This window comes from Elgaria multicarinata, chromosome 9 (assembly GCF_023053635.1).
Source record: "Elgaria multicarinata webbii isolate HBS135686 ecotype San Diego chromosome 9, rElgMul1.1.pri, whole genome shotgun sequence".
NCBI lineage: Eukaryota > Metazoa > Chordata > Lepidosauria > Squamata > Anguidae > Elgaria > Elgaria multicarinata.
In genome coordinates, this window is record NC_086179.1 from 35,308,914 (window position 1) to 35,332,855 (window position 23,942).

At 44.3% G+C, this 23,942-nt stretch overlaps 3 protein-coding genes across 3 annotated transcripts; 2 read left to right on the plus strand and 1 right to left on the minus strand.

Annotated features, from left to right (window-relative positions):
• Nucleotides 1-1,192: 1,192 nt before the first annotated feature.
• Nucleotides 1,193-7,527, plus strand: CBY1 (chibby 1, beta catenin antagonist). The gene is made up of 5 exons (XM_063133544.1): nt 1,193-1,213; nt 4,520-4,638; nt 5,122-5,227; nt 6,451-6,566; nt 7,018-7,527. Exons 2-5 carry the CDS (start codon nt 4,561-4,563, stop codon nt 7,096-7,098), a joined length of 381 nt encoding a protein of 126 aa, XP_062989614.1. The 5' UTR covers nt 1,193-1,213; nt 4,520-4,560; the 3' UTR covers nt 7,099-7,527.
• A 2,176-nt stretch (nt 7,528-9,703) lies between these two features.
• Nucleotides 9,704-15,019, plus strand: TOMM22 (translocase of outer mitochondrial membrane 22). Its single transcript, XM_063133530.1, has 4 exons — nt 9,704-9,862; nt 10,738-10,856; nt 12,800-12,917; nt 14,367-15,019. Exons 1-4 carry the CDS (start codon nt 9,758-9,760, stop codon nt 14,439-14,441), a joined length of 417 nt encoding a protein of 138 aa, XP_062989600.1. The 5' UTR covers nt 9,704-9,757; the 3' UTR covers nt 14,442-15,019.
• Nucleotides 15,020-15,265: 246 nt separating this feature from the next.
• JOSD1 (Josephin domain containing 1) lies at nt 15,266-22,708 on the minus strand. Its single transcript, XM_063133529.1, has 5 exons — nt 22,628-22,708; nt 21,006-21,848; nt 18,833-18,961; nt 18,519-18,713; nt 15,266-17,567 (listed from the first exon to the last, which is right to left on the minus strand). The coding sequence occupies exons 2-5, from the start codon at nt 21,188-21,190 to the stop codon at nt 17,468-17,470; spliced, it is 609 nt and encodes a 202-aa protein (XP_062989599.1). The 5' UTR covers nt 21,191-21,848; nt 22,628-22,708; the 3' UTR covers nt 15,266-17,467.
• Nucleotides 22,709-23,942: the final 1,234 nt, after the last annotated feature.

Below are 23,942 nucleotides of genomic sequence, written 5' to 3' on the forward strand. Positions count from 1 at the left end.
GGCAGCAAGACATTTAAGCTAAAACATGCTGCTATCTTTGGTCACGTTGGGCTCACTCCCACTGCCTTTGGCCCACCCCACCACTTGAATGGGGTCCCTGAGAGCTTCTCCGAAATTGAACTCTGCCCTTAGGCTGAAAGAGGTTCTGCCTCTTCAGTTTAGGAGAAAGGACTTAAGGGGTGACATAATACAGAGTAGCCTTCCCCAACTTGGTGTCCTCCAGGTGGGTTGGATTCCAACTCCCATCATCCCATTCTCGTTCCGGGAAGAGCAAATCCCCCAAGAAATTGTGAGCAACCTCTCTTATCAGGGCAGGCCATCCCAATAGGGCAACTCTCTCCAAATGGGTTGATTCCAACTCTCATCATCCCCAGCCAACTGGTTGAAGAGGTTGCTCTCAGTTTCTGGGGTGATTTAGAGGGGCGGGAAGAGGGACACCTCCTTCCCTATCCAGATGCGAACGGCCTCCGTTCGTGGCCTCCCCTGCAGGACTTAGAAGCAGAAGCGGTCAACTTGCCCCGCTGATATCAACTCCTGAGTCCCGCCGCCGCCTCTCCCGCCCTCGCCCGGAATAGACCAACTCTCTAGTCAGCTTCCGGCCTCTCACTGGGCGTCCTTTTGTTACCTCGGCAACCAACCCGGAGCAAACCACTTATTCCTTGTACGTTTACACGAGTCTAAAGGGTAGCGCTAGCTGCTCGCTATTGTTGTCGAATCTACACGCCGGATGTAATTTATTCTCAAGACCACTCAGAGGGGAATAACATAACATAACAAAAAAAGCTGCCCCAAACTCGTTTCTCTTTCCCCCAATTTCATAATAATGGTACGGCCCTGTCTTCGAAGTAGGGCCATGTCCTTCGCTCCTCCCTTCCCGGCGGTTTGGGACACTACCATTACTCAAAGAAGACAAGGGGTGTATTTCCTGGCATGGGATTATAACTTCCTAACCGTTATCCAGATACAGGCTAACCTATTAACGTTCGGCGCTTTAGAGATTTGTTTCTGCCACCTCTTCGATCGAAAATGCTTGCGTACCAATTATGCCCTCCTCTGTCGTGTGGTAGAATCCTCTACCCCCCTACTCTAGATGGTACTGTCTGTTGCACTAGCTTACCCACGCGTGCCTCGGCTACCTAGACGGTAAAGTGCCAAAGCGTCGGGTAAGTGTGCGCTTGCGCAGATTTGTCTCCGAAATAACGGGGTTGCTGAGGTGCGTTATGCCCACGTTGTGTGGGTTAGACTCTCCAGTTGGGATACGAGATACTGCGGACTAGTCACTTGGAGGTTTGGGGAAGGCAACAAAGACGGTTCTTTCGTCCTGCTCTATGCACTGTGGGTTCAAAATGTTAACCACGGATTCAGAATGCTAGGTTGCCACAATAACTGGGGCTGGGGTTTTGGTTGATTTAGAGGTGACAGTTTGGGGTTGTGACTGTTGGGACGTAGTTAGGTTTGGCACGCGCCATGCCGCGAGGACCGTCTTTTTAGCATGCTGCATGTCAGGCGGAAATTCGTTGGGTGCAGCTTTTGCTAACGTGGAGATGCAGTGATGATGAACTGCATCTATTAACTTTTGAAAGTGGTGTATGTATGTGTGTTTTACAGGGTGTATGGAGAATATACGTATCTGGCTTCGATGCTATGTATGGAGTGACTCATTTCCCCGCAGCTTATAAAAGAAGCTGCTGTGTATGCTGTTTGTGCAAGTCAGGCCTTGCCTACCTGAGCTAAAATCACTAATTCTGGCTAAACTAGGGATGTGCACAAACAGTGTAGTAAAGTCTCCTTTTACAAGAATTTAATGTATGATCTCATGACTGATCAAACCCATCAGTACTGTGCAGTTAAATCTTAAGCAGGAGGTAAATTCAGTAAATTTCATTGTTGTGAGCTGAGATCATAGAATCGTAGAATAGAGTTGGAAGGGGACTATAAAACCATCAAGTCCAATGCCCTGCTCAATGCAGGAATCCACTTTAAAGCATACCTGACAGACGGCTATCCAGCTGCGTTTTGAATGCCTCTAGTGTGGGAGAGCTCACGACCTCCCTAGGTAATTGGTTCCATTGTCGTACTGCTCTAACAGTCATGAAGTTTTTCCTGATGTCCAGCCAAAATCTAACTTCCTGTAACATTAGCCCATTATTCTGTGTCCTGCACTCTGGGATGATTGAGAAGAGATCCTGGCCCTCCTCTGTGTGACAACCTTTCAAGTATTTGAAGAGTGCTATCATGTCTCCCCTCAATCTTATCTTCTCCAGGCTAAACATGCCCACTTGTCTCAGTCTGTCTTCATAGGGCTTTGTTTCCAGACCCCTGATCATCCTGGCTGCCCTCTTCTGAACACGCTCCAGCTTGTCTGCATCCTTCTTGAAGTGTGGTGCCCAGAACTGGACGCAATACTCAAGATGAGGCTTAACCAGTGCTGAATAGAGGGGAACCAATACCTTGTGCGATTTGGAAGCTGTACTTCTATTAATGTAGCCCAAAATAGCATTTACCATTTTTTGCAGCCACTTCACACTGTTGTCTTATATTCAGCTTGTGATCTACAAAATTTCCAAAATCCTTCTCGCTTGTAGTATTGCTGAGCCAAGTATCCCCCATCTTGTAACTGCATTTGATTTCTTTTTCCTAGGTGTAGAACTTGACATTTATCTCTATTAAATTTCATTCTGTTGTTTTCAGCCCAGCGCTCCAGCCTATCAAGATCCCTTTGAAATTTGTTTCTTTCTTCCAGGGTATTAGCTATCCTACCCAATTTTGTGTCATCTTCAAATTTGATAAGTATTCCCTGCACCTCCTCATCCAAGTCATTAATAAAAATGTTGAGCACTGGTCCCAGGACTGAGCCCTGTGGTACCCCACTCATTACCACCCTCCAGTTTGAGAAGGTACCATTGATAAGCACTCTTTGAGTCCAATTCTGTAGCCAACTGTGGATCCACCTAATAGCTGTTCCATCTAGCCCACCTTTAGCTAGTTTGCTAATCAGAACACCATAGGGTACTTTGTCAAAGCTTTGCTGAAGTCAAGATATATTATTTCCACAGCATTCCCACTGTCCACAAGGGAGGTTACCCAATCAAAATGGAGATCAAATTAGTCTGGCAGGATTTGTTCTTGACAAATCCATGCTTGCTTCTAGTAATCACTGCATTGTTTTCAAGGTGCTTACAGATTGACTTCTTTATGATCTGCTCCAACATTTTCCCAGGGATGGATGTCAGACTGACTGGTCTGTAGTTCCCAGGTTCCTCCTTTTTGCCCTTTTGTAGATCGGGACAACATTAGCCCTCCTCCAGTTGTTGAAGATGTTATGGCACTCAGCAATCTCTCCTCTCTCATCTCACACTATTCCCCCGCTCGTGCTCTCCGCTCCTCTGATGCCATGCTTCTCGCCTGCCCAAGGACCTCCACTTCCCTTACTCGGCTTCGTCCTTTTTCTTCTGCTGCCCCTTACGCCTGGAACGCTCTTCCAGAACACTTGAGAACTACCAACTCAATCACAGCTTTTAAAACTCAGCTAAAAACTTTTCTTTTCCCTATAGCTTTTAAATATTGAGTTTTTTCTGACTCTGTACTGTTAGCTTCACCCCACCCGGTGCCTGTTTACACTTCCCTGTGCCTGTTTGCATTCTCTTTCCCTCCTTATTGTTTACTACAACTTTATTAGATTGTAAGCCTATGCGGCAGGGTCTTGCTATTTACTGTGTATAATCTGTACAGCACCATGTACATTGATGGTGCTATATAAATAAATAAATAATAATAATAATGTCATACTTGAATGCAATAAGAAGAAAAATAGGGGGCATGTGGTATTTTTATTAAACTACCTTAGATCAAGTGTTCTCAGATCTTACCAAAATTAATCCTTCCTAAACCACAGAGAAATAGATTGAGTATTTCCCTGTCTTGGTGCTTTCCAGTATGTGAAAGATAGTGAAGGATTCACCTCCTTTTGGATTTAAAGATAGCGTCTATTGTCTATTTTTCTGTCATTCTTTCCAATCTTTCAGTAGCCCTCAACCCAAGGAAACTAGGTAAACCACACACCCCTTGATAGGAGAGTAGTTCTAAGGACCATCCATGCCTGTGGAGATCACGCTACTGTTCTGTTTTTTAGAAGTCAGTTTTTCTGTGGTAGGAAAAAAGATGGAAGAATCACCAGGAGAACAGGCAGGGATTATAAATGGTTGATGTCATGTAGTTCCCCTGAAAATACGAGTGAGTGAGGCATGGCAACTCCACACTAATTGTGCTTAGTGAAGAAGAAGCACAAGACAAAATAAAGCCAATAGTGGAAATGTTTTTGATGATGAAGAGTTTTTTTTCCTGTTGTTCAAATCCAGGAGGGCTAGAAACTTGCTTCTAAAACTCACAGTTGTCATTCACGTGATTTTGAGGCCAAGCAGCCTTGGTTTATGGGCCATGCATTGTTTAGTTCCTTCTGTTGTGCTTATTATAGGGTGACTGGGCTGTGATGACCTTTCTTTTGTTTCTTCCTTATCAGGAGATCGGAGCAAGGCTAGCAAGATTTTACGGTGAGAAGCCATGCCACTTTTTGGAAACACATTCAGTCCAAAGAAAACCCCACCCAGAAAATCGGCTTCGCTTTCTAACCTGCACTCGGTAAGTTCTGAAAACAAGAACAGGTGTGGGCTGACTTCAGGTTTGTGGGATCTGTACCCCCTTCCCCCAGCCACGCACAAAATGGTGGTTTGGGTTGGAGCCAATCACAAAATGGCTGCTCAGAGAGACAGAGCTCATGAGACGTAGACTGGGATGCCCTGCCTATATGTGTATAACTCTGCAGTTACTTTAGATTTGGTATTCTGATATTAAGCCCTAAAGTGCACTAAGAGAGCTAAACAAATAGCAAGTTGCAAGAACTCAAGAAAAATGCCTTTTGATTATCTCAGAAGTGTGAGAGGTTGGTGGGTTAATGAAATCAACAACTCAAATGGGATAGATAGAATTTATGGTCTGGATTAATTGGTTTAGCATATTCTGTACACATGTGTCTAATGCTAAAAAAAATGAAGCATCAAACGGAGTTGGGGAGAATGAAAATGAAGTACTTTGAAAAATGTTTAATTGCCTTTCTTCCTGCAGCTGGACAGATGTACCCGTGAGATTGAGCTTGGCCTAGACTATGGCACTCCTGTTATGACCCTTACCGGACAGAGTCTGAAGTTTGAGAATGGCCAGTGGATAACAGGTGGGTGAGAGAGCACTAACCCCATTGGCCACAATGCTAGAACTGTCCTTGGTGGGTTCCTACCAACCCCATCCATTGCCTCAGCTCTAGTCTAGCAGGATCCCCAAGTACTCTGATCCCCTATGCCCACCATCCTGGCTCCTAATTCTCATTGGTTTTACTTTTTAATCCATTCATTTGCTGAATTTTAGTCTGCTTTTCAAACAGTTGTTGTCTCCCAAAGTGGCTCACATTAGTCATAAAGTGAGACCGGGCCTGTCCTCAGGCTTACAAACTAAAAAGACAGACAAGATAAGACATATATGGGAAAGGAAAGGAGAGGGAAAGGGAAGAGGAGCTCAAGGCCGGCACAAGGTGGTGAGCTGTAAGCGGGGATTTTTGCGAGCACTTTGGGCCACGGTGATCTTCTCTTCCTGGTGTTTTTGTTTTCCTTCAGCCAATAGATGGGTCCAAAGCGGTCTTTCCCCTGGCTTCCGCAATCCCAAGGTGGCAGACAGTAAGAGCTGAGTATTCTTTCAGGCAGGAATGGGGACTCTCCCTGCGTCTGCTCCTTCTGTAGGCAATAGATGGATCTGGTTCATTGGCCACATCCCCTGGGAAAGCAGGAGGCCAGGGGATGTGGCCTCTCAGTGGCCCTCGCTCCCCTGGCTGATGGCAGAAGCCAGTGTGTGCTTCCCTTCTGCTCTCTGGTCCCAGGACAACCGCCAGTTGGAGCTGAGTGTTCTTTCTGGCAGGGAGGGGGAAAAGAGCTCCCTGCAACTGCCAGAATGTGCTCACCGACTTGGGATCTCAGTTTTAAGGCTCTCAACAATGACTTCTGAGTTGTTTGAGTCCTGGACTCTTTCAAATGGGAATGTATTCAGGGAAACCATGGGGTTCTTCCCCCCGTCCCTCGCTTGGTATGTCCTCACAACCCCTGGCCGTTGGTGCCTGGGCTTGTGCTGTAGTCTGGCTGTGCCTGGGGACTGTTCCCTGGCTCGAGAGTCTGAACCAGCCCTTGTTCTACCAAGCCTTGTTCATAGCCCACCATGACTGGTGTTCCTCCTTCCCAGGGGAAGACATCTCACAACGTCCCTTAACCTACACCAGAATGCCTGCGGTGCTGCACTACTTCTGGCTGGGCCAGCTGCAGCACAGTGTCATTGGAGGGCCATGGTAGTGTTGACCCATCCAGTGTACTGTATGTAGGGTGATTCTCATGCCAGCCTCTTTCCCTCTTCTAGATTCATTAGGGGGCAGCGGGGACCGCAGGGAGATGCAGCGCCTGCACAAACGGAACCAGCAGCTGGAGGAAGAAAACAACCTGCTACGGTTGAAAGTGGATCTTTTGTTGGATATGGTGAGGATGGGGTGATTCACTCTATTATTATTAGTAGTAGTAGTAGTAGTGGTATCCTTCAACAGGCGTTTATTAGCTGACGAGTGCCAGGATGTCTGTGTGATCATCAGCACTACTTTGTGAATGGTCATTGTAATAATTTGTCATCTATGAATCTCAGGTAGAGAAAAGGCTTTTGAGGACAGCAGCTGAGGCAGCATTGTGTTGGATTTTAGGGGACATTTTTAGTGTGTGGGGTGACAGGCCCAACAGGCCTGGCCAGCGCTCCACAGTAACTGAGAACGTGCACCAGAATTAACGTAGAAAGAGCACCCTCAGGATGTAAAGTTTGACAGTTTGTTGCTTTAGCAAGAAAGGGAAACAAAATATTTCTTTATATGCTACCAGCACGAATATGCCATTGGAAAATGGGTTTGTTCTTTCATTGCCCATTTCTGCCTTCTGTTTTCAGCTGTCTGAGACGACTGCAGAGTCCCACCTCATGGAGAAAGAACTGGAAGAACTGAAAAATTACAGCCGAAGGAGGAAGTAAATAGGAAATGAGAGCCTTTAAGAGATGGGAGAGGGAAGAGCAAGAGAATTTGGTTAAAAGCAGCCCTACCCAGAAGTGATGAAGCCGCATATGCCTTGGAAGACTTTTTTTTTATCCTGGTCCCTATAGGACATGTAGCCAAATCCCAGGTGTGAAATACTAATACTCTCTCTATGAGGTCATGAAGCAGCTATCTATTTTTTTCCTTCCCTGTGGAGCTTCTATCCAAGCATTCTTAATGTATTTCTGCAACACACATTTACTCTTTCCAGTAGCTAGTAGAGTAGTTGTAGTTCATATGCATCTCTCCCCACCCGGCCAAGAAGAAAGCAGCAAAAATCTGGGGGGGGGGGAGGGAGAGAGAGGGAGAATGGAAGAGGGGGGAACTGTCTGCAGCATATACTTCCATGCTCTTATTGGCTATGTTCAGATGATCAAACCCTGGCTTATCAAGCCAGGATTTGATCAAGCGGCATGCACTCACACTCCCTTTGCAGCCACTTCATTCCTCCCTTTTTGTAAAGCAAGCCAGGAAGCCAAACTTCATAGCTTCTAATTACATCGATGTAATGGCTTCCAGCAAGCCAGGATTGGAAGCCAGTTTTAAAAAATGTTTTAAAGAAGGGGTGCAAAACCTGTGGCTCAGGGGCCTTTAGTGCAGCCCTCCAACAGTGTCCTATCCCAACCACTCCTCCCTCAGAGGTCCTCGTATAGATCACTCTTGTCGCACCACTGCTAGCAGTAAGGAAAGAGTGATCTGTAACAGGATCACTGGGGGGGGAGCAAAGAGAACCTGAACCAGGCCATTGTGTCTCTCTCAGTGTCTATTTCAGATCCATTTTTCAATAGGGGGTTCTCATGTATCCTTGAGATCTAGGATACTTTTTTTTTGTGGAGGAATATGGTCATGGACGTTCTGACAATGAGCTGAAAAAGACACAGCAGTAGTGGAAGAAACCATAGATGTCTGAGATGATATTGCTCTGGAAGGCCTCAGCATCTCTTCCTAAAGTTGTGCACTACAACCAGTTTAGTCATCCTGGATATTGGCTATGCTTCCTCTAACGCTGACTGACACAAATCCAGGGCTGCGGCAACAAAGTAGGAGAGCTCTGTACTGCTTTGGCTTCCCTCTCTCCTGTCCGAGCCCGGCTCAGTGCTGCCTCGCCTCAGGGACATGGACAGACTCGAACAGCTCCATTTTTATTCCTATCCCTAAAATTCCATTGCTTCCCCATTGCTATGTGTGCTGTACTTTCAGCTTTTTGTCTTGGCAAAAACTTCTTCAGTTCATTCTTTTCCCTTTCAAGTATTTATTGTTTTTGTGCAAATACAAATTCCACTTCTACTGCTGTAATGTAGAATGTTGAGTTGAATTGCTCTATAAGTCTATTTTTATACTGTAAAAATAAATTTATTACAGTGTTTCTGTTACCTTAGTGTTGGTTTGTGTATTTGTTTTATTACATTCTAATTATGCTACTGTATGTGTGTGTGTGTGTGGGGGGGGTTTAAAACATAAGTCAGGTTCAGGAAAAGCTAAGTCCACAGAAAAATATTAACCCAGGTTTTAGTCAGATAGCTCTAAAGGAGCTATCCAAGCTGCTTAGCTGACTGGTTCTGACTGAGCTTCAGCTATGGGCAATGAAGAAATGAAATAAATAAATCTGGAGTGGATTCACTACCACACTGGCATCAGAGCCACAGGCTTCCACTGGGAATTTATGTAGTCCAAAACATCTGGAGAGCACCAGATGTGGCAAGCTGGGTTAGGATAGAGAGGCCAAAGTTCAAATCCTCAGTTGGCCATTCGGCCTGCCTTGAGCAGTTTCTGGGTTTTAATGATAAAACCAGGGAACCACCCCTGAGCTCCTTGCAGGATGCAGTTGATGCAACAGTAACTTCTAAGAGCAAAATTTAAACAAAAAACAACCAGCTGTATAAGTATTGAGCATGCTCAGTATCCGTCCGATGTTGAATGTGAACTGGAAAATAAAAATGGAAAGGAAGGGGAGTGGAATGCTTTATGTGAGCTCCTTACAACTTTATTGTGGAAGGGAGGGCTGGCTGGTAGGCACCTGAAATGAGCACTATTGCTAGGAGGCGAGGATGCACTGCAACATTTTGTTGCAATTCCTGCTTTTAAATCAGCAATGTTCACTTCAGTAGTTGCAGTCCTGGTCTCAGGCAGGTCAGTGCGGTTGCCCTTCCTTTAATCCTGCTGGGAGTGAGTCCAGTGGAGGCTGGTGGCTCTGATTTTGATGGGCTGTGAATCCATTCTAGATTTCAGTCAGAACTCTAACGGAGTTATCCAAGGTGCTGAACCCTAGCCCCAAATTAGGTTCAGCACCTTGGATGGCGCCTTTAGAGTCCTGGCTGGTTTTGACTGAAACCCAGAATGGTCATAGCCCCAGTAAATTCGGAGCAAGCAGCCTCCACTGAGTGAGTCTCTTCATCAACTGGCGGATAAAACCCTATTCTAGACTTTGGCGTTGCCTTCTGTTCTGCCTCCCTGCCACCAGGTGACGCTGTGCCACTGCGGAGCACAGCTGCCGCCGCGCTCTCCGCCTCTCTCGCTCTCCCCCTTTGCTTCCGGTAACGTCCTATTTGCTGCCGGCCTCTTGTCTCGGTCCTCGCTGCTGCTTGTCCCGCTGTAGTCATGGCCGTCGCGACGCCCCTGTCTCCCGAAGACCTGCTGTTGCCCAAGGGTGCCACGGGCAAGGCCGACGAACTGGAAGGGGAGATAGAGGAGGACGACGACGAGGTAAATGGGCCTTTGCTGTGGGGCAAAGCGCCGGGCCATGTGCGAGGTGACCCCTCTGGGGGCGGGGCGGGGCGGCCTGGCCTTAGGCCGGCCTTCCCCCACCTGGTGCCCTCGAGATGAGCTGGGCTACAACTCCCAGCATGCCCCAGCCATCATGGCCGGCTAGGGCATGCTGGGCGTTGTAGTCCAACACCTGGAAGGCTCCAGGTTGAGGAAAGGTGCCTTAGGCCCATGAAGATGGCTCGAGTGAGCGCGTGTGTGTTGTGCCTCCTCTTCTTTTGAGGGAGAAGGCTTGCAGGAGGTGGGGGATGTGTGGGATTTGACGGAAGGGTCAGTGCTGGTGGCGGGCATTGTCCATCATGATTAAGGTGGCCACTTCTGAATCACCCCAAAAGAGGGAACGTATCACTAAAAATGGAGGACAAAAGGAGACACCAGTTTGCATAATATTCACATATGCTGATCTGTGTGCATAGATGCAAATTTAGAATTAATCATAATTTAAATAGAAATACAGTCCATCTCACCATAGTGCATAAGGCTATGACAAGGGTCTTGTGTGCTGCCTGTTCAGTTTGCTGTCCAGGTACTGCTATTTACTGTTTTACTCTGTACAGCACCATGTACATTGATGGTGCTATATAAATAATAATAATAATAATAATAATAATAATAAAAACTTGATGGGCATCAGTATGGTTCTTTATCATTGAACCAGACTTGCATTGGACAGCTCTTTAACTAGAAGATGCTTTTAGGGGATTGTCCTCTGCAAGAGAGAAGACACGGCCACCCTAGTCGTCATTCCAGTGGGAGGGGTACAGAAGGATTCTCTGGCAGGCTCCCACCCTTCGTTTTTCTTGCCCCTATTGCAGCTGGATGAGACATTGACAGAGAGGCTTTGGGGTTTGACAGAGATGTTCCCAGAGAGCTTCCGATCTGCAGCAGGAGCTACTTTTGACGTGTCCCTTTCTGTAGCCCAGAAAATGTACAGGTGAGGATTGGTAATGAAAGATGAGGGTCCCACAGGAGGTGTGTAGATGTGACTGCATGGTGTGCCACGCAAGAAGTGTGCTATGCATTTTTTGAGCAACTATGGTCACCTGGTACTATTTCAGTGTTGCAAATCATTGAGCCTGAGGTAGATGGTTTTTTCAGGCCAAGGGCTACCAAAGGGATTCAAAACTGTTTCAGAGGCTACAGCTATTTTGCACTTCTATGTTTAATGGAGAGTCATGGTGAGCTCTTACGCTCTATGCAGCATGCAGTATGTGAATGTTTTCAGTGTGAGTTATGAAATGACTCTCCTTTAGGCTGTTTGGGTGATTATCAAGTGGTTGAGAACTCAAGTACACTTCAGGTTTAACAACGGAAAAGCTTTGAGATGAATGTAAAATATAATTTATATGAACTTGAAAGCATGTGCACAATCAGTTTAAATAAATGAAAAAGATATGGCTATGGGGAACCATTGGCATAGATAATTGAGAGGCTGGGAAAAGGGAGCTTGCTGTATTTATTTATTGTTAAATAGGGAGAATTAAATTTTAGAGGACTATTCTGAGCATGCTGAGAATTATAGAAACTTGCCATGGAGTGGTAGTGTTCTAACCAAAAAAGGCTTTTTGATTAAATGGCTTTGGCCCTTCACTCCTTAAACACTTCACTGGGGGGAAAAACCTACCACAAAATATACATTTATAGAAATATAAATATACATACATAAAATATTCCATATCGGCATGAAAAATAAAAATAAGCTAAATATAATTTTCATTACATCAAAAAATTATCTTATTAAATATATTTCCAAATTATTCAGGTTGTGTGGTATGTTGCTGAATATTGCACAAAAGTACCTCCATGTTAAGTAAAAATTAACCTCCATTTTGCCCTGTTTTGTCTTAATCTAGTGTATAATGTTATTCTTTCGAATAATATTTTTGTTTACCATTCTGAAAAGTAATACCATTTGTAAGCAACCATAATTCTCACTGCTAATAAAAGTTTACAAATTTAGAATTTGCTTGAAACCTCAATAACTTCTCTTACTCAAGGCGCAATCCTATGCATGATTAGAGGGGGGGGGACGACTCCTCCAACTGGCAGGATGGGGAATGATGGGAGTTGGAGGACTTTTCTCTCACTAAACAGGCATAGGATTGCGCCCTCAATAAAGTAACAATAAAGTAATTCTCAGATCTAGAATTAACTGATGCCCTGTAATATCTTTTTTATGATGAATTAACATTCCCAGTATATTTTTATGCTAGAGCAACTCATCAGATTATGGGTTATGCTAAACCCTCATCTCCCTTATGTTCTATTCAATAGAATCTATTGCAGTCTGTTGGATCAATTGAACTGGCATTTTATCACATGGATTTTCTTGGGATATGACAAATGAGAGAATAAAATAAAAATGTAATTCCAAATTATGTGAGGATTGGAAAGCGTATGTTTGGACTCTGAACTTTTGTGATACACCATCCTCAAATTCCCAAGATATCGCAAACATAAGATCTAGGAATATCTTTTATTTTTTTAAAAAATAGGGGACTTATTTTTGCATTTCCTAAAAGATCACAGGCAGCCTAATTATGGTATAAGACCAAAAGTTGGGCAACCTTTATGCATTTTGTTCTTTGGTTTACTGATTCATTATGGTGTGTTTTAATGGAATATTTGTAGTTCAAAGTGAGAAGACCTGGACATATCTCAGATGGATATGTATTTTGGAAAATTTGTAGTTGGAAGCAAAAATAGGATAGTGAAAAGGGAAACATAGTAGGGTTCAGGTACACTGGTGTTGCCGTACGAACAAATTTAAGTGGAATAATAGTTTAATCCATGTTGGATCTGAGGTATTTAGGGCAAGTCCTTTCCATTATAGCAAAGATAGAAAACATTTGTTTCTGGCTTTCCCCCCCACTAAAGATTCTCCAGGGCAGCTTTGTGGATTGGAACCACTTCCTTCATGATTCTAGTTCTTCCTGTTGTTTTTGAAACGGAGAAACTCCAGATGGAGCAGCAGCAGCAGATGCAGCAACGGCAGGTGAGAATGAAATTATTGTCTTTGGTAGCCTTTTAATTCAGGTATCCTAAATCCTTCTTTTTAGAATGAGTTCCTTTTATGTGCATCTCCTCCCCCTATCCACAGAACAATACTTTTGATCCTTGAAGATTTGCCTAAGTAGCTGTTGAAGCATCCAGTGTAACAATTGTGTGTTGTTTGATGCGATTCTTCATCTGTATCCTCCATTCTACGCACACAGCTGCTCAGTCCCTTTTCTACATGCATATTCACCTGCAAAGCACACCCCAATTTATTTGTTGCCCTCATTAACTTTTTTCTTATGTAGACACAACTCACATTCTCTATTTATATGCACATTCACACAGTGCTATCCAGTCACCACAATTGCTGATACAAGATAGGATATCTGCAATTCCCCATTCCCTTTTCACTGTTACCCTCTAGTTTTTATACTGACCATAATTATATTTAACTTGAGAGTACACATCATGCTGGCTGGCTGGCTTGGCTTGTGATGCATTTTAAATGCCTTCATTGGCTGAGGGCTAGGTCCTTGCAGCAAAGTACCTGAGTGATGGCTAGCAGGGGTCTTTCTGGTCAGCAACAAGTATACCATCATGTTCCCCGTTCCATTTACAAAGAATCGCATTGCCCACCTCTTCTCGTTGGCTTGAGTGGAATTTGGCTGTGACCCTGATTGGTTTCCTTCCTTCACTAAATTGAAGCTACATAGCAATGTGTCATCCTTGGCAGAACTTTCTTAATCACCTGAGGGGACGGGGAGGGGGACCTAGCATGGCCAAGTCTCCCTTAAGTTCTGCATTGCTGTGTCTCACCTGCTGAGATGCAGCAAGAATACAGGCTATGTTGAATAATAACATATGTGGGTGGTTACTAGGAAGAGGGACTTTTCTGCTATGGAATGAGCTCCCTAGAGAGGTTCGTCTGGTGTCTACATTGTACTCCTTTCGGCACCAGGTGAAGGCCTTTTTATTTCCCCAGCATTTTAGCATTCAGGGTTTTTTTAGCTCTATTTTAAATCAATACTTTAAATCTCTGCATTGCTAGGTTTTATTCTGGTCATCCTTTTATAGTGTACTTTAAGCTTTTATGTTTTATATTGTTTGACACTATACCTTGAGGGTTTAGTTTTTGTGAAGTGCCCAGAATGTTTCAGTTAAGGGTCAGTATAGAAATATAATAAATACGAGGTATTAATAATGCTGTTGCTTTGGTTATTCATTCATCTAAATCTGAGCAGCCTTTCTTGCTTGAATTTATAATTTTATTGTTGCAATTAAAGCCAACAAAGAATATTGCAGAATAGTAGGAAATGCTGGTTTTGCATTCTTTATGGGTAAGAGTGATGCAAAGGCACTGTATGACATGTGAAAGTTCTTCCTCAGTTAAGTTGTAAAGATGCTTGAATGCTGGTCAGTCATTGTGACACTTTCTCATTTCTTACAGATTTTATTAGGACCCAATACAGGGTTGTCTGGAGGAATGCCAGGTGCTTTGCCCTCTCTTCCTGGAAAGATGTGATGAAGCTACACTGGAGCCATATTATGGCAGGAAATCTTGAAATCCTTTGAACTGTTTGGTTAGGCTGGGGCATTTTTTTCTTTAAACTTTGGAACATTTGCCTATTCACCATGGAGGCAGAACTCGAATCAGGATCTCCTGAAATAGGCTCTCTTCTGTCATCTTTAGGCAATTATGACTTTTCCATTTACCTTCTCAGCCAATGTTATAAGCAACTGCAAATATTTTAGAAGTTTGTTTTGGTATACTTACCTCCAGAAAACCACCTCAGGATATGTCAGATTCTGGCCAAACTTTAGGCAGTAATATTGTCTGTGCACATAGTCCTGATACTTTCCTGCTGTATCCAAGACCTATTTCAAAGCAGTAACAGCAAGACATGGAGTAAATGTGCCAGCAGTTACAGCAAATGGAAGAAACGTCCGTGTAGTAAGCTCCTACCTGAAGTTATATACCATACAATGTTATTGTTTGAAACGTAAGGAAAGCAGGAAAAGTCATTTTCGCCAACTCTATGCTGAATCTATTGGTATCAAAGTCAGTTACAGCACTTTTGTATTAAATAGTTTCAGTGCAAACGTGGAGTGCTCTCTTGTTTCCTGTTTAATTTACATCTTACCTGCATTAAGTTGGATACTAAGAGACTACCAGTATACTGTTAAGCCGCAGCTTTGCACGTGTATTCAGTACTGGAGTGTGGGAGAAGCAATGTAGGAACACCCCTCATATAGAAGACTTTCTCTAAAGCTACAACTTAGCAATACATTTATTTCCCCCCTTTAAATACATTATTACAGAACTCAACACAGAAGTGACAAGACACATAAGGTTTTCTCATTTTTAATATTTTGGTTAAACAAAATACATCTTTGTAAACAAACCCAAGACAAGGCTATAACAAAACCAAACAAGCAAGAAAACAATTATGGGCTTCTCCATTCCCAAGCAATGGGACTGGGCTGGTTCTTTTCCTCTGTTGCCATAACTCTGGTCCTGAGGTATGCATGTGTGATCACATGTTCCCTTTTCCTGAGCTGCTGAATCACAACACTTTCCCTAGGGACAGAACAATGGCATAAATACACAGAGAGGAGAGAAACAGCCATATGTTTTTAAAATATATTTGCATATTGTGCACTGGTCCATTGGCTTCCATGCAAACAGGGTCTCTCCAAAGTGTTATTTTAGTCAGCATAGAGAATAAGCAGTCTTTTCTGATTTTTTTTTAAAAAACGCTTGAAAAAATGGCTTCAAGTCAGAAGCAGAACTGCAAGCCTGATGCTCTGCTTGTGAAAAGTGTGTATGTGTGTGTACAAACTTTGCCAGCTGGTTTTGGTCATTGGAATGTGTAGTCCAGAAGAAAGGGGAGGGCTTTGTAAAAATAGACATATTGGGCTTGGACTGTAGTACATGCAGAGAAGAGAACTCGGATTTCCAGTATAATGCCTACAGGTTGTCCAGAGGTCAATAAACACGATCTATCTTGATGCCGCTCATACTGCATTTGACTGTAAAGGGAGAGTTCAGGTAGTTGGAATGCTGGCTTAGAAGGTATCTTGCTCATATTCAGAATGGGCAAAGATGTCCTTGCAAGTGAGAAGGGTCAGTTTCAGCCCTCCTTTCTAACTAGTCATGTAAATTGCCCAATAGTATGAAACACTGAAAAAGTGGGTCCTATTTCTGCTGTTTCAATACTACTGTAAATGAAGCTGGTAGAAGCAATAATAATGAAAAATGCAACAACAGAATAACCTGGGCTCAATGGAAGTGCAAAAGACCATCCTAAACTCTCCATTTCATCTGCTAGGTGTGACAAGAATGATGTACAACACCTGGGTGAGCTGACAAGGAACGCTAATTCATTTTCCTTCCAGTCTTCAGCCCTTTTCACTAATTTGGCGGGGGTGGGGGAGGACAAGAGAGTGATTCACCTGCCAATCACAATGGAAGAATGTAGCTTAGCCTATCTGTGTTACCAGTCTTCCCTTACACCAGACCCGCTTAGACACCCTATCCCAAGTATTGACAGTTACTACAGGAAGCCACAGCAATCTAGCCCTTAGATCTTGTTCCCCATAACTCCTTCAAATTTAACACTTGCCCATCCCCTACCTCGTTGAAACTTGGCTACTCTTCCCTTTTATTTCATGATTCCATCCTCAAACAGCCTGTAGTTTTATTCCCTGCTCAGTGAGTATTTCCCTGAATTACAGGACACAGACAGACAAAAATAAAAAACAGGCTACACCTGGCCCACCAAACGAGAACAAAAAATACTTGAGGCTTCTAAATAAGCATCAATTAGTTACCTCTTTCCCAAGTTATTTGGTCTTTCATTCTCAGACCAACGAAGGACACATTTATAATAAAAAGAGTATGAGAAACAAAAACCTCAAACTCCTGTAGGGAGTTCCAAAATGATGGTCCCATTTTGTCTACATGTCCCCTAACTCTTGGCACAATTACTTTTACAAAAGGGGAGTCCACAAGCACCATACCATTGCTAAGAGAATCTAGAGTTTCCTGAGAGACCCACATGGTTTGCAGTTTTTTTCAACATAGCGTGATGTTGGGGGGATATATGGGGGAACATGCTTGGCCCCAGCCCTTGCCTGAAAGGGAGACACCATCCAGCCAAATGAGCTTTAGGGACTCCTGGAAACAGTAGTGCACAACCCACTATGAAGCCTTTTAAGACTGTGGGGAAGGAAAGGAAAGCAGGAAATTAAAGGGGAGGTTTCCAACACCCCACTCCTAAATCACACTATGCATTATAATTAAAGAGCACAGAACAAGCTCTCTTCCTTCCACCTTCTCCTCTTCCCCCAGTACGTGTCCAGCTTCTGTTCCCCTTCATGTTGGCCCTGACAATACCTTGTGGCTGCCTTATTGCACCCTCATAATGGAAAAAAAGAATTCCAGAGTTCCAGGAAAGAGGTGTTAAGTGCTCATTATGCACATCACAGGACATAAGTTGCTGGGGGATAGGGAGCAGTACTGTAGTGCTAGGACAGGATAGGTGCAGGTCATGCATCAGCTCTCCAACTCTGATGTGCTTCCACCTCTTCAGGCACCACCAACAAAAGTTCACAGTTCTTTCCTCGCAGCTGGTGTCTCAGAAACTTCCTGTGGAAATGAAAGGGAAACAAAATAGAAGAGGGCACAAGTCAAATTTACTTGTATACTTGTATTCCAGAAGGGAGCTGTATGAGTCCATTAAGGAGCCTCATGACTCCTCATGAGTCTCCTTAAAGATTAACATTTTTTTCTGGCATAAGCTTTTGTAGACTATAGCTTTCATCCATGAAAGCTTATACCAGGCATGAACATGTGTGTCCATGAAGTGCCACAGGACTCTGAGTGCACTATAAAAAGAAGAGCAAGAAATATATAATAATTAGATACCAGTTTAAATTAAGAAAGGCCAAAAGGCTTTGGATGTGCTTATCTAAGAAATGACATCAAGCATGGCTAATGGTCAGGGATGACGGGAATTGTAGCCAAAACTACTTCCAGCGAGGCCGTGGTTGGGGAAATCTGATCTAAAACACCAACCAGTTAAAATGCAAAAGCTTTACAAAGTGTACTTCAGAACCTACACGCAGACAGCAGAAACAAGGGACCTACCAAGGTTATTTAGAAGCACACTAAAATGGCCTTCCCCATCCTGGTGTCCTCCAGATGTGTTGGACTACAGCTCCCATGGTGTTGGTGGGATGCTGGGACTTGCAGTCCAACACATGGTTTGGGGGGGGGGGTCAGGTTGGGCAAGGCTGCAGAGTCCAAGAAACACAATGACAGATTTAACAAACACAAAGATATACTAATACTATTGGCTAAAGTTGGAGAACATTCTAAAAGTAATGACAAATGCCTACTATTGAAGTACAAGAGAAAATCCAGACTAGTTTTTCTCTTGTACTTCACATTGTTTCCATTCTTCATCTTTGTTGGAACACTTCACTCTCTCCTCTCAGAGATTAAAATCAAACTATGCTATACTGCCTAGATGCTTTAGCTTACAATGTGGACTGAGAGTTGTATTCAGTTTACAGGATAGGATGGAAGACAACGTACCTGAGCTCACTTTCACCTCCAATCCATTCAGGCACCTTGAGTTTGGAGTCAAGGTTGTAGTAAGTACCATCCACTTCCCGGACGCAGATCCAATGTTGCCGTTTAAGAGGAAGTTTTAATGGACCCCAGCAGAGACTTGAGGGCAGATTCATAATGAAGCCCATCACATTAGAGAGGGCAATTACATTAACATCCCTGAACAGAGAAAGAAGGAAGAAAAACGGTCAGGCTCTGGCATTCAGTTATAAAATCACGCGGGAAGCAGCCATCTCCACTGAGGGCAAAGCCTCTCTTGACACTCTGGTTCTCTTTACCTGCGCTTATCCCACCAAACCGCTTCATAACCTTTGGTCTGAAGAGCTGCCATGATGACATTCACATCATAGTTCCCATTTCCCAGCATGCTCTTCTTGTGTGGTGTCACCATAGTGTTGGGAGACAACCTGAATGTGAAACATATTGCACAAACATATAAGATGACAGTACCCATCCTAATTATTTGAAAGGAGGCAAAGTAGACCAGATTGGGGACAGAAGACTGAGGGTGAACAACAACAAAGTCAGTTCTGTTGTGTATTTACAGCAAGGGACATTACATCTTTCATGCCCTGTCCTTCCCAGCACCTAAGGCTTTTTAAGAAGTAAGCCTATCATTTTTCCTTTATCAGATTCATATCCCTTACAAAGATACTGCTATCATACAGAAGACTTCAATAACCTTTAAAGAACCTACATCAAAAGACTGAAAGGCTTCCAGAGGCAGCAATAAACACTAACTACACTAACTAGATACTAGGGCCCAGAATTATTTCTATACTTTCGGGAAACTAATAAACTCCTAAATTTCTTGGTGGTATGACCTAAGAAGAAACTTTCTCATGAGCATGATGCTTCTGTGACATGCATACAGCAAACATTTTCTGAACAAACTAGGTAGGTCATCCTGGCTTCCGTCACAAGAGCAGCTATATGTGGTGTTCCAATAACATTAATCTGTAATTAGAACTGGCATCTGGAACTGAGCTATCCTCAGAACATTTACCATTGAAACATTCTCCCTCCCCACAGCCAGATGACATTTGTTCATCCATAATTGCTCTGGAGGAACCAAGGGCACCTTGGACTTCTCTTTAAAGAAGGTTAGCAAGAGACAGTTCCACTTTTTGAATTGAGGATGGGGGTCTGGGTTGACACATTTCAGGAGCTCACAGTAGCAATAAAAGTCTGTGATTCAAGGTTAGTTAGCAAAGAAAGTAGGTGAGAACTATTAGAAGAATCAAAACAGTACAGGACCACTTCTCTTAGCTGTGGCAGGGACCAATGACTGGCTGGCTAATATACTTCTACAGTTATATTTGTAAGGTTATAAGCCACAAAACCCTACACATTGATAAGAACTTTTCTAAAAGTTACTGAACACTTAACACAAACTTCACTTTTCAGTTCCAATAAACTAAAGATTGAAAACCCAAGGGAATCTACTTCATTGTACTGCCTTAAATTAACATTCCTCTGTGCCTTGAGAAATAACAGAACTCCCATAAGATTAAGAGATCACTGCATAAACAACACAGGAGCTATTGCATTGACTATATTTGCTATTTTCATCTTCAATAAAAGCTCCAAATTGCCACCTTAAAAACACGCACAGCACAATCCTGTGGATTTTTACGTAACAGTAAAGCACACACACACCAGTCCAAGTTCATTTGGACTTACTCCAGCCGTTCTGTGTATAGAACTGTGAGAAGTTGAGAAAAAAATTGTTTGCTAATCTCTGATTAGCTGCAAGGGGCTGAGAATGACTCTCATTTTTCAGCTCCATATTCCATATTTTGAAACCAGTTACAACCACTCATGGTATTTTTTATGGAACTACACTACCAATTGCTTTGTTGGAGGATGCCAGGCGGTATACTGTGCATAACAGTGCACTGTTATATAAATCAAGGGAGCAGATGCATTTGACACTGTGCAGTTGGAGGGTAAGAAAAAAAGATAGGATTTGTAGTAGAGAGTGATTGTCAACTAGTGGGCTGTGGGAGACATGGCAAGGGACAATGGGCCACCACACCCACCACCCTAACAGCAAGGGTTGCATTTAACACCATGAGCTGGTGTCAGTTCCCATGAGCAGGGAATTGCACCCAATTCCTGACTCCCCTTGTTATGTGCAAATACCTAATTTTTAAATGTGTGAAGCAACCATAAGTAGATTTTCCTTTTTAGTCAGAGGCCGGGACAAAGTCAGGTGGACCTCTAAATAAAAGGCAAACTGTACTGGGTGATCATCTTAGTAAAATGTCAGGAAATCACTGGAGGAAGAAACCTATTCAACAATCAGTGGTATCTTGATACCTTTCTTCTTTCCTTCACCAAACCCATTAGAAGTTTCAGAGGCCCTAATCTAACCAAAGACATGCAAACAAACACACAACTCCACCACCCTGCGATAATGTAACACTGGCAAAATCAAGATCTTCCTACCTCTGGAAAATCTCCTGTAACGTGTCTCGTGTAAAGGCGTTACCATCCTGGAAGACATTATTGAGGGCGTGGAGGGCACACAGCTCCCTGCGCTGTTTTTCATGATAGATACGCACTGGCATCAGCTGTGGCGTTTCTGGCAATTCTGATTTGGTTTTGTCACCTTTCCATGGCACACAACTCATTTTTTCTTTCGTAGTGTAAGATGTGAAGATGGGAGATGATAAAAGTTTGTGAAGTTTCTTGCCACACACAAAGCAAGCAAGCAAATGGCCCTTGTTTTATAGGCAACTCCAGCTCACACAATTAGCAAACCTGCTTTAATAGCTGTCTTTACTGGATGGCTGCAAAAGTAACTTAACAATTTGAATCATTTTTCTCCCGCCCACCCTCCCACGTCATTGAGCTTGTAAGAAAGTGTCCTTAGTATATTTCTGTCTTTCTCTTGGTCTCCCCTTGAAAAATATTTTACATGGCCCTAACATCAGAATGTCAGATTGAATTTATCACATCGCTCCTTTTCCTCCATTTCCTTTGGTCAATGATGTCTCTAAGGCCAAGATCCAGGGCCTAACTCTGAAAATATGCTCACCCTAAAAAAGGAAAGAAAAAAGACGAACAGCATGAAATTAAGCAAGGCCAGGTTGCTCCGGCCCAAACGGAATACAGGGCCCCCAGAAAGGCATCAACTGCATTTTTGCATTCTTGAGGGAGTGGCTGCGTCCCAAAAACACAGATGCCAAGAGGTAGGGAAGGAAACTGTTTCTTCCAGGGCAGGAGATGAAAAGCAGCTGTTCCACCTCCACTAAGCACAAAATTCCTTGGCCAACGTCTCTGGTGTTCCTGATGGAGAGGAAAAAAATCCAGTTACGCATAGGGATCTTATCCAACTACATGCTAAGTAAGTTTTTTTAAACACCACCCAGAAAGTTCTCTTCTAAAGCTCTTCTGTACAGACCAAGAGCAAGGCGACTACCAAGATCCAAGGCCTGCTCCACAAGATGCAGGACTCACAACCACCCTCCATTCTCCACATCCGGGAAGCCTGACTTTCCTTTGCCTCACAGCAAGCACGTTCGTTCCCTTCGTGCCCCAGTCGAGGATGGGACTTCCCCAACGTCAAGTGTGTGGTCACAAGGAAAGCAAAGGCGGGGTGTGCTGGTGAGTGTGTGTGCTGTGCGCGCGTGCGTGGCGGCGGCGGCGTTGGGGGGGGGGGGGGGAGTTTGCCTTTGCAATCACAGCCATTCTGGCCTGTCCCGTAGGACCACCGTCGAGCAGTCAGCAGGCCACGGTGCACCCCCGTTCCTTGCCCCAATGTGGGTAACGGGGCAGAGAACTGAACTAAGACCAGCTCCTTCTTCAAAAGGTTCGGGGTGGCACAGGGGAGGCAGAAAGGGACGGAGGGTACTAGAATAGCTGCTAACTTGGAGGAGGAGAGGGGGGAGCCACATATTCGGTGGGGGGCTAGCCAGGGTGGCGTGTGGGGAGAAAGAGCTCCCTCATGGGGGGAACCCAGAGCCGCCTCCGCCGCCACTTAGCCAGGCTCCTTTCGTGGCGGTGGGGAAGAATGCTTCTCCTTCACGAACGACGAACGCCCCCCGCCCGGTCGTCACGCTACTCACCCGTTAGCGGCCCCAACCTGCCTGGACCAACAGCCACCCCGGAGCCGGCGCATGCGCAGCCATAAGGGAGCCCTCGCTTGTCGCGCGCGCGCGCGCGTCCCCCTCCTCCTCTTCCTCCTCCTTGTGGCTCCGCCCCGCTGCTGCCCATCGTCGCGGGAGCGGGGTTCCACGTGACGTCAGAGAAGGCTGCTCTTGCTTGTTCCTTCTGGCCCCGCCCACTTGCCGCTTGGTCCTGGAGGGGAACCAAACGGCGCGTGTGAAGCCGTAGTGCCAGTGCCGCCGCCCAGGACTATGCAAGGTTCTGAAAGCTGACGCCCGCCTAGCTCTGCATGGGTTCCCAGGCTGTAACGTGGCTTTAATTACCGCCAGTTTGAGATTATTGTTGTGGCGGGTTGGACCGAGCAGTCCGGATGCCCTGGTGGGCTGTTAGGAAGATCAGATAGGAACGATAGACTGCCGTGACCTGAGCTCCGTGAGGAAGCACGTGATATACGCGTGTGTGTAGTTTAAAGATCGCATTCCTTTTCGTCAATGAGAGACTATTCCGATTTGACCTCCCTGCCTACCCGTTTTGGTGCCTGGTACCAAGCTTTCCATCGGTACATGTTCAAAATAACGTTTTGCATCGTGATAGCTGGCGCGCATTGGCCCGATTGCCGCAAAGATCCCTTAGCCCGGGCCGTGATCACGCAAATGCCTCTCTCCATCTTTGCCTCAGGTACGAGGCCGCCTTTGCTCTTCAATTATCCACAGGGAGAGGCGGATAAGAAATAAATAAATGTATGATGATGGTGATGTTCAGTTCCTTATTCAGGCTGCTGGTGTTACTCTGTTTCGATTAAAGAACTGGGAAAGTAGTAACTGGCTTCACCTCGCACCTCGGGGAATTGTATGTATGGCACCTGTTTATAAACATTTGCTTTTCCCGATTATTTGCCCCAACCCCCTCCCCCCGCCATATGATGTACTTTATCACTGCAGCATACTTTTTCTGAAAAATAAAATATAGGTGGATTTAATCTTTCTTCCACTGCAAAATACTAATAGAGAAACATTGTTGAAAAAAATGTGGACATGTAAAAAGCATGGAACATGGCCCGAAACCTAATCTATTTGTGGAGATTTCCCCTGTAAAATCTATGTAGGGTCTAGCTTGTTTAAAAATTATATTTAGATTGACAGTAATATGCAAGGATGCATATATTTTGTCATGAGGACAGGTTTACAAATTTGCTACCTTTTTTTCTGGCAAAAAAATCCTGTACTACAAACAGGTCCACCATGGCAAGTAAATACAGTAGGTGATTTTTTTTCC

Bases quoted from the DNA above. Each gene is read 5' to 3' on its own strand.
- CBY1 (XM_063133544.1), top strand. From the start codon at position 4,561: ATGCCACTTTTTGGAAACACATTCAGTCCAAAGAAAACCCCACCCAGA. The intron at 5,228-6,450 runs GTGGGTGAGAGA...TCCCTCTTCTAG, and splicing joins GAATGGCCAGTGGATAACAG to ATTCATTAGGGGGCAGCGGG. The intron at 6,567-7,017 runs GTGAGGATGGGG...TTCTGTTTTCAG, and splicing joins TGGATCTTTTGTTGGATATG to CTGTCTGAGACGACTGCAGA.
- TOMM22 (XM_063133530.1), top strand. From the start codon at position 9,758: ATGGCCGTCGCGACGCCCCTGTCTCCCGAAGACCTGCTGTTGCCCAAG. The intron at 9,863-10,737 runs GTAAATGGGCCT...CCCCTATTGCAG, and splicing joins TAGAGGAGGACGACGACGAG to CTGGATGAGACATTGACAGA. The intron at 10,857-12,799 runs GTGAGGATTGGT...CCCCCACTAAAG, and splicing joins GTAGCCCAGAAAATGTACAG to ATTCTCCAGGGCAGCTTTGT.
- JOSD1 (XM_063133529.1), bottom strand. From the start codon at position 21,190: ATGAGTTGTGTGCCATGGAAAGGTGACAAAACCAAATCAGAATTGCCA. The intron at 18,962-21,005 runs GTAGGAAGATCT...TTTCACATTCAG, and splicing joins TTACAGGAGATTTTCCAGAG to GTTGTCTCCCAACACTATGG. The intron at 17,568-18,518 runs GTACGTTGTCTT...TCATTTCCACAG, and splicing joins GGAGGTGAAAGTGAGCTCAG to GAAGTTTCTGAGACACCAGC.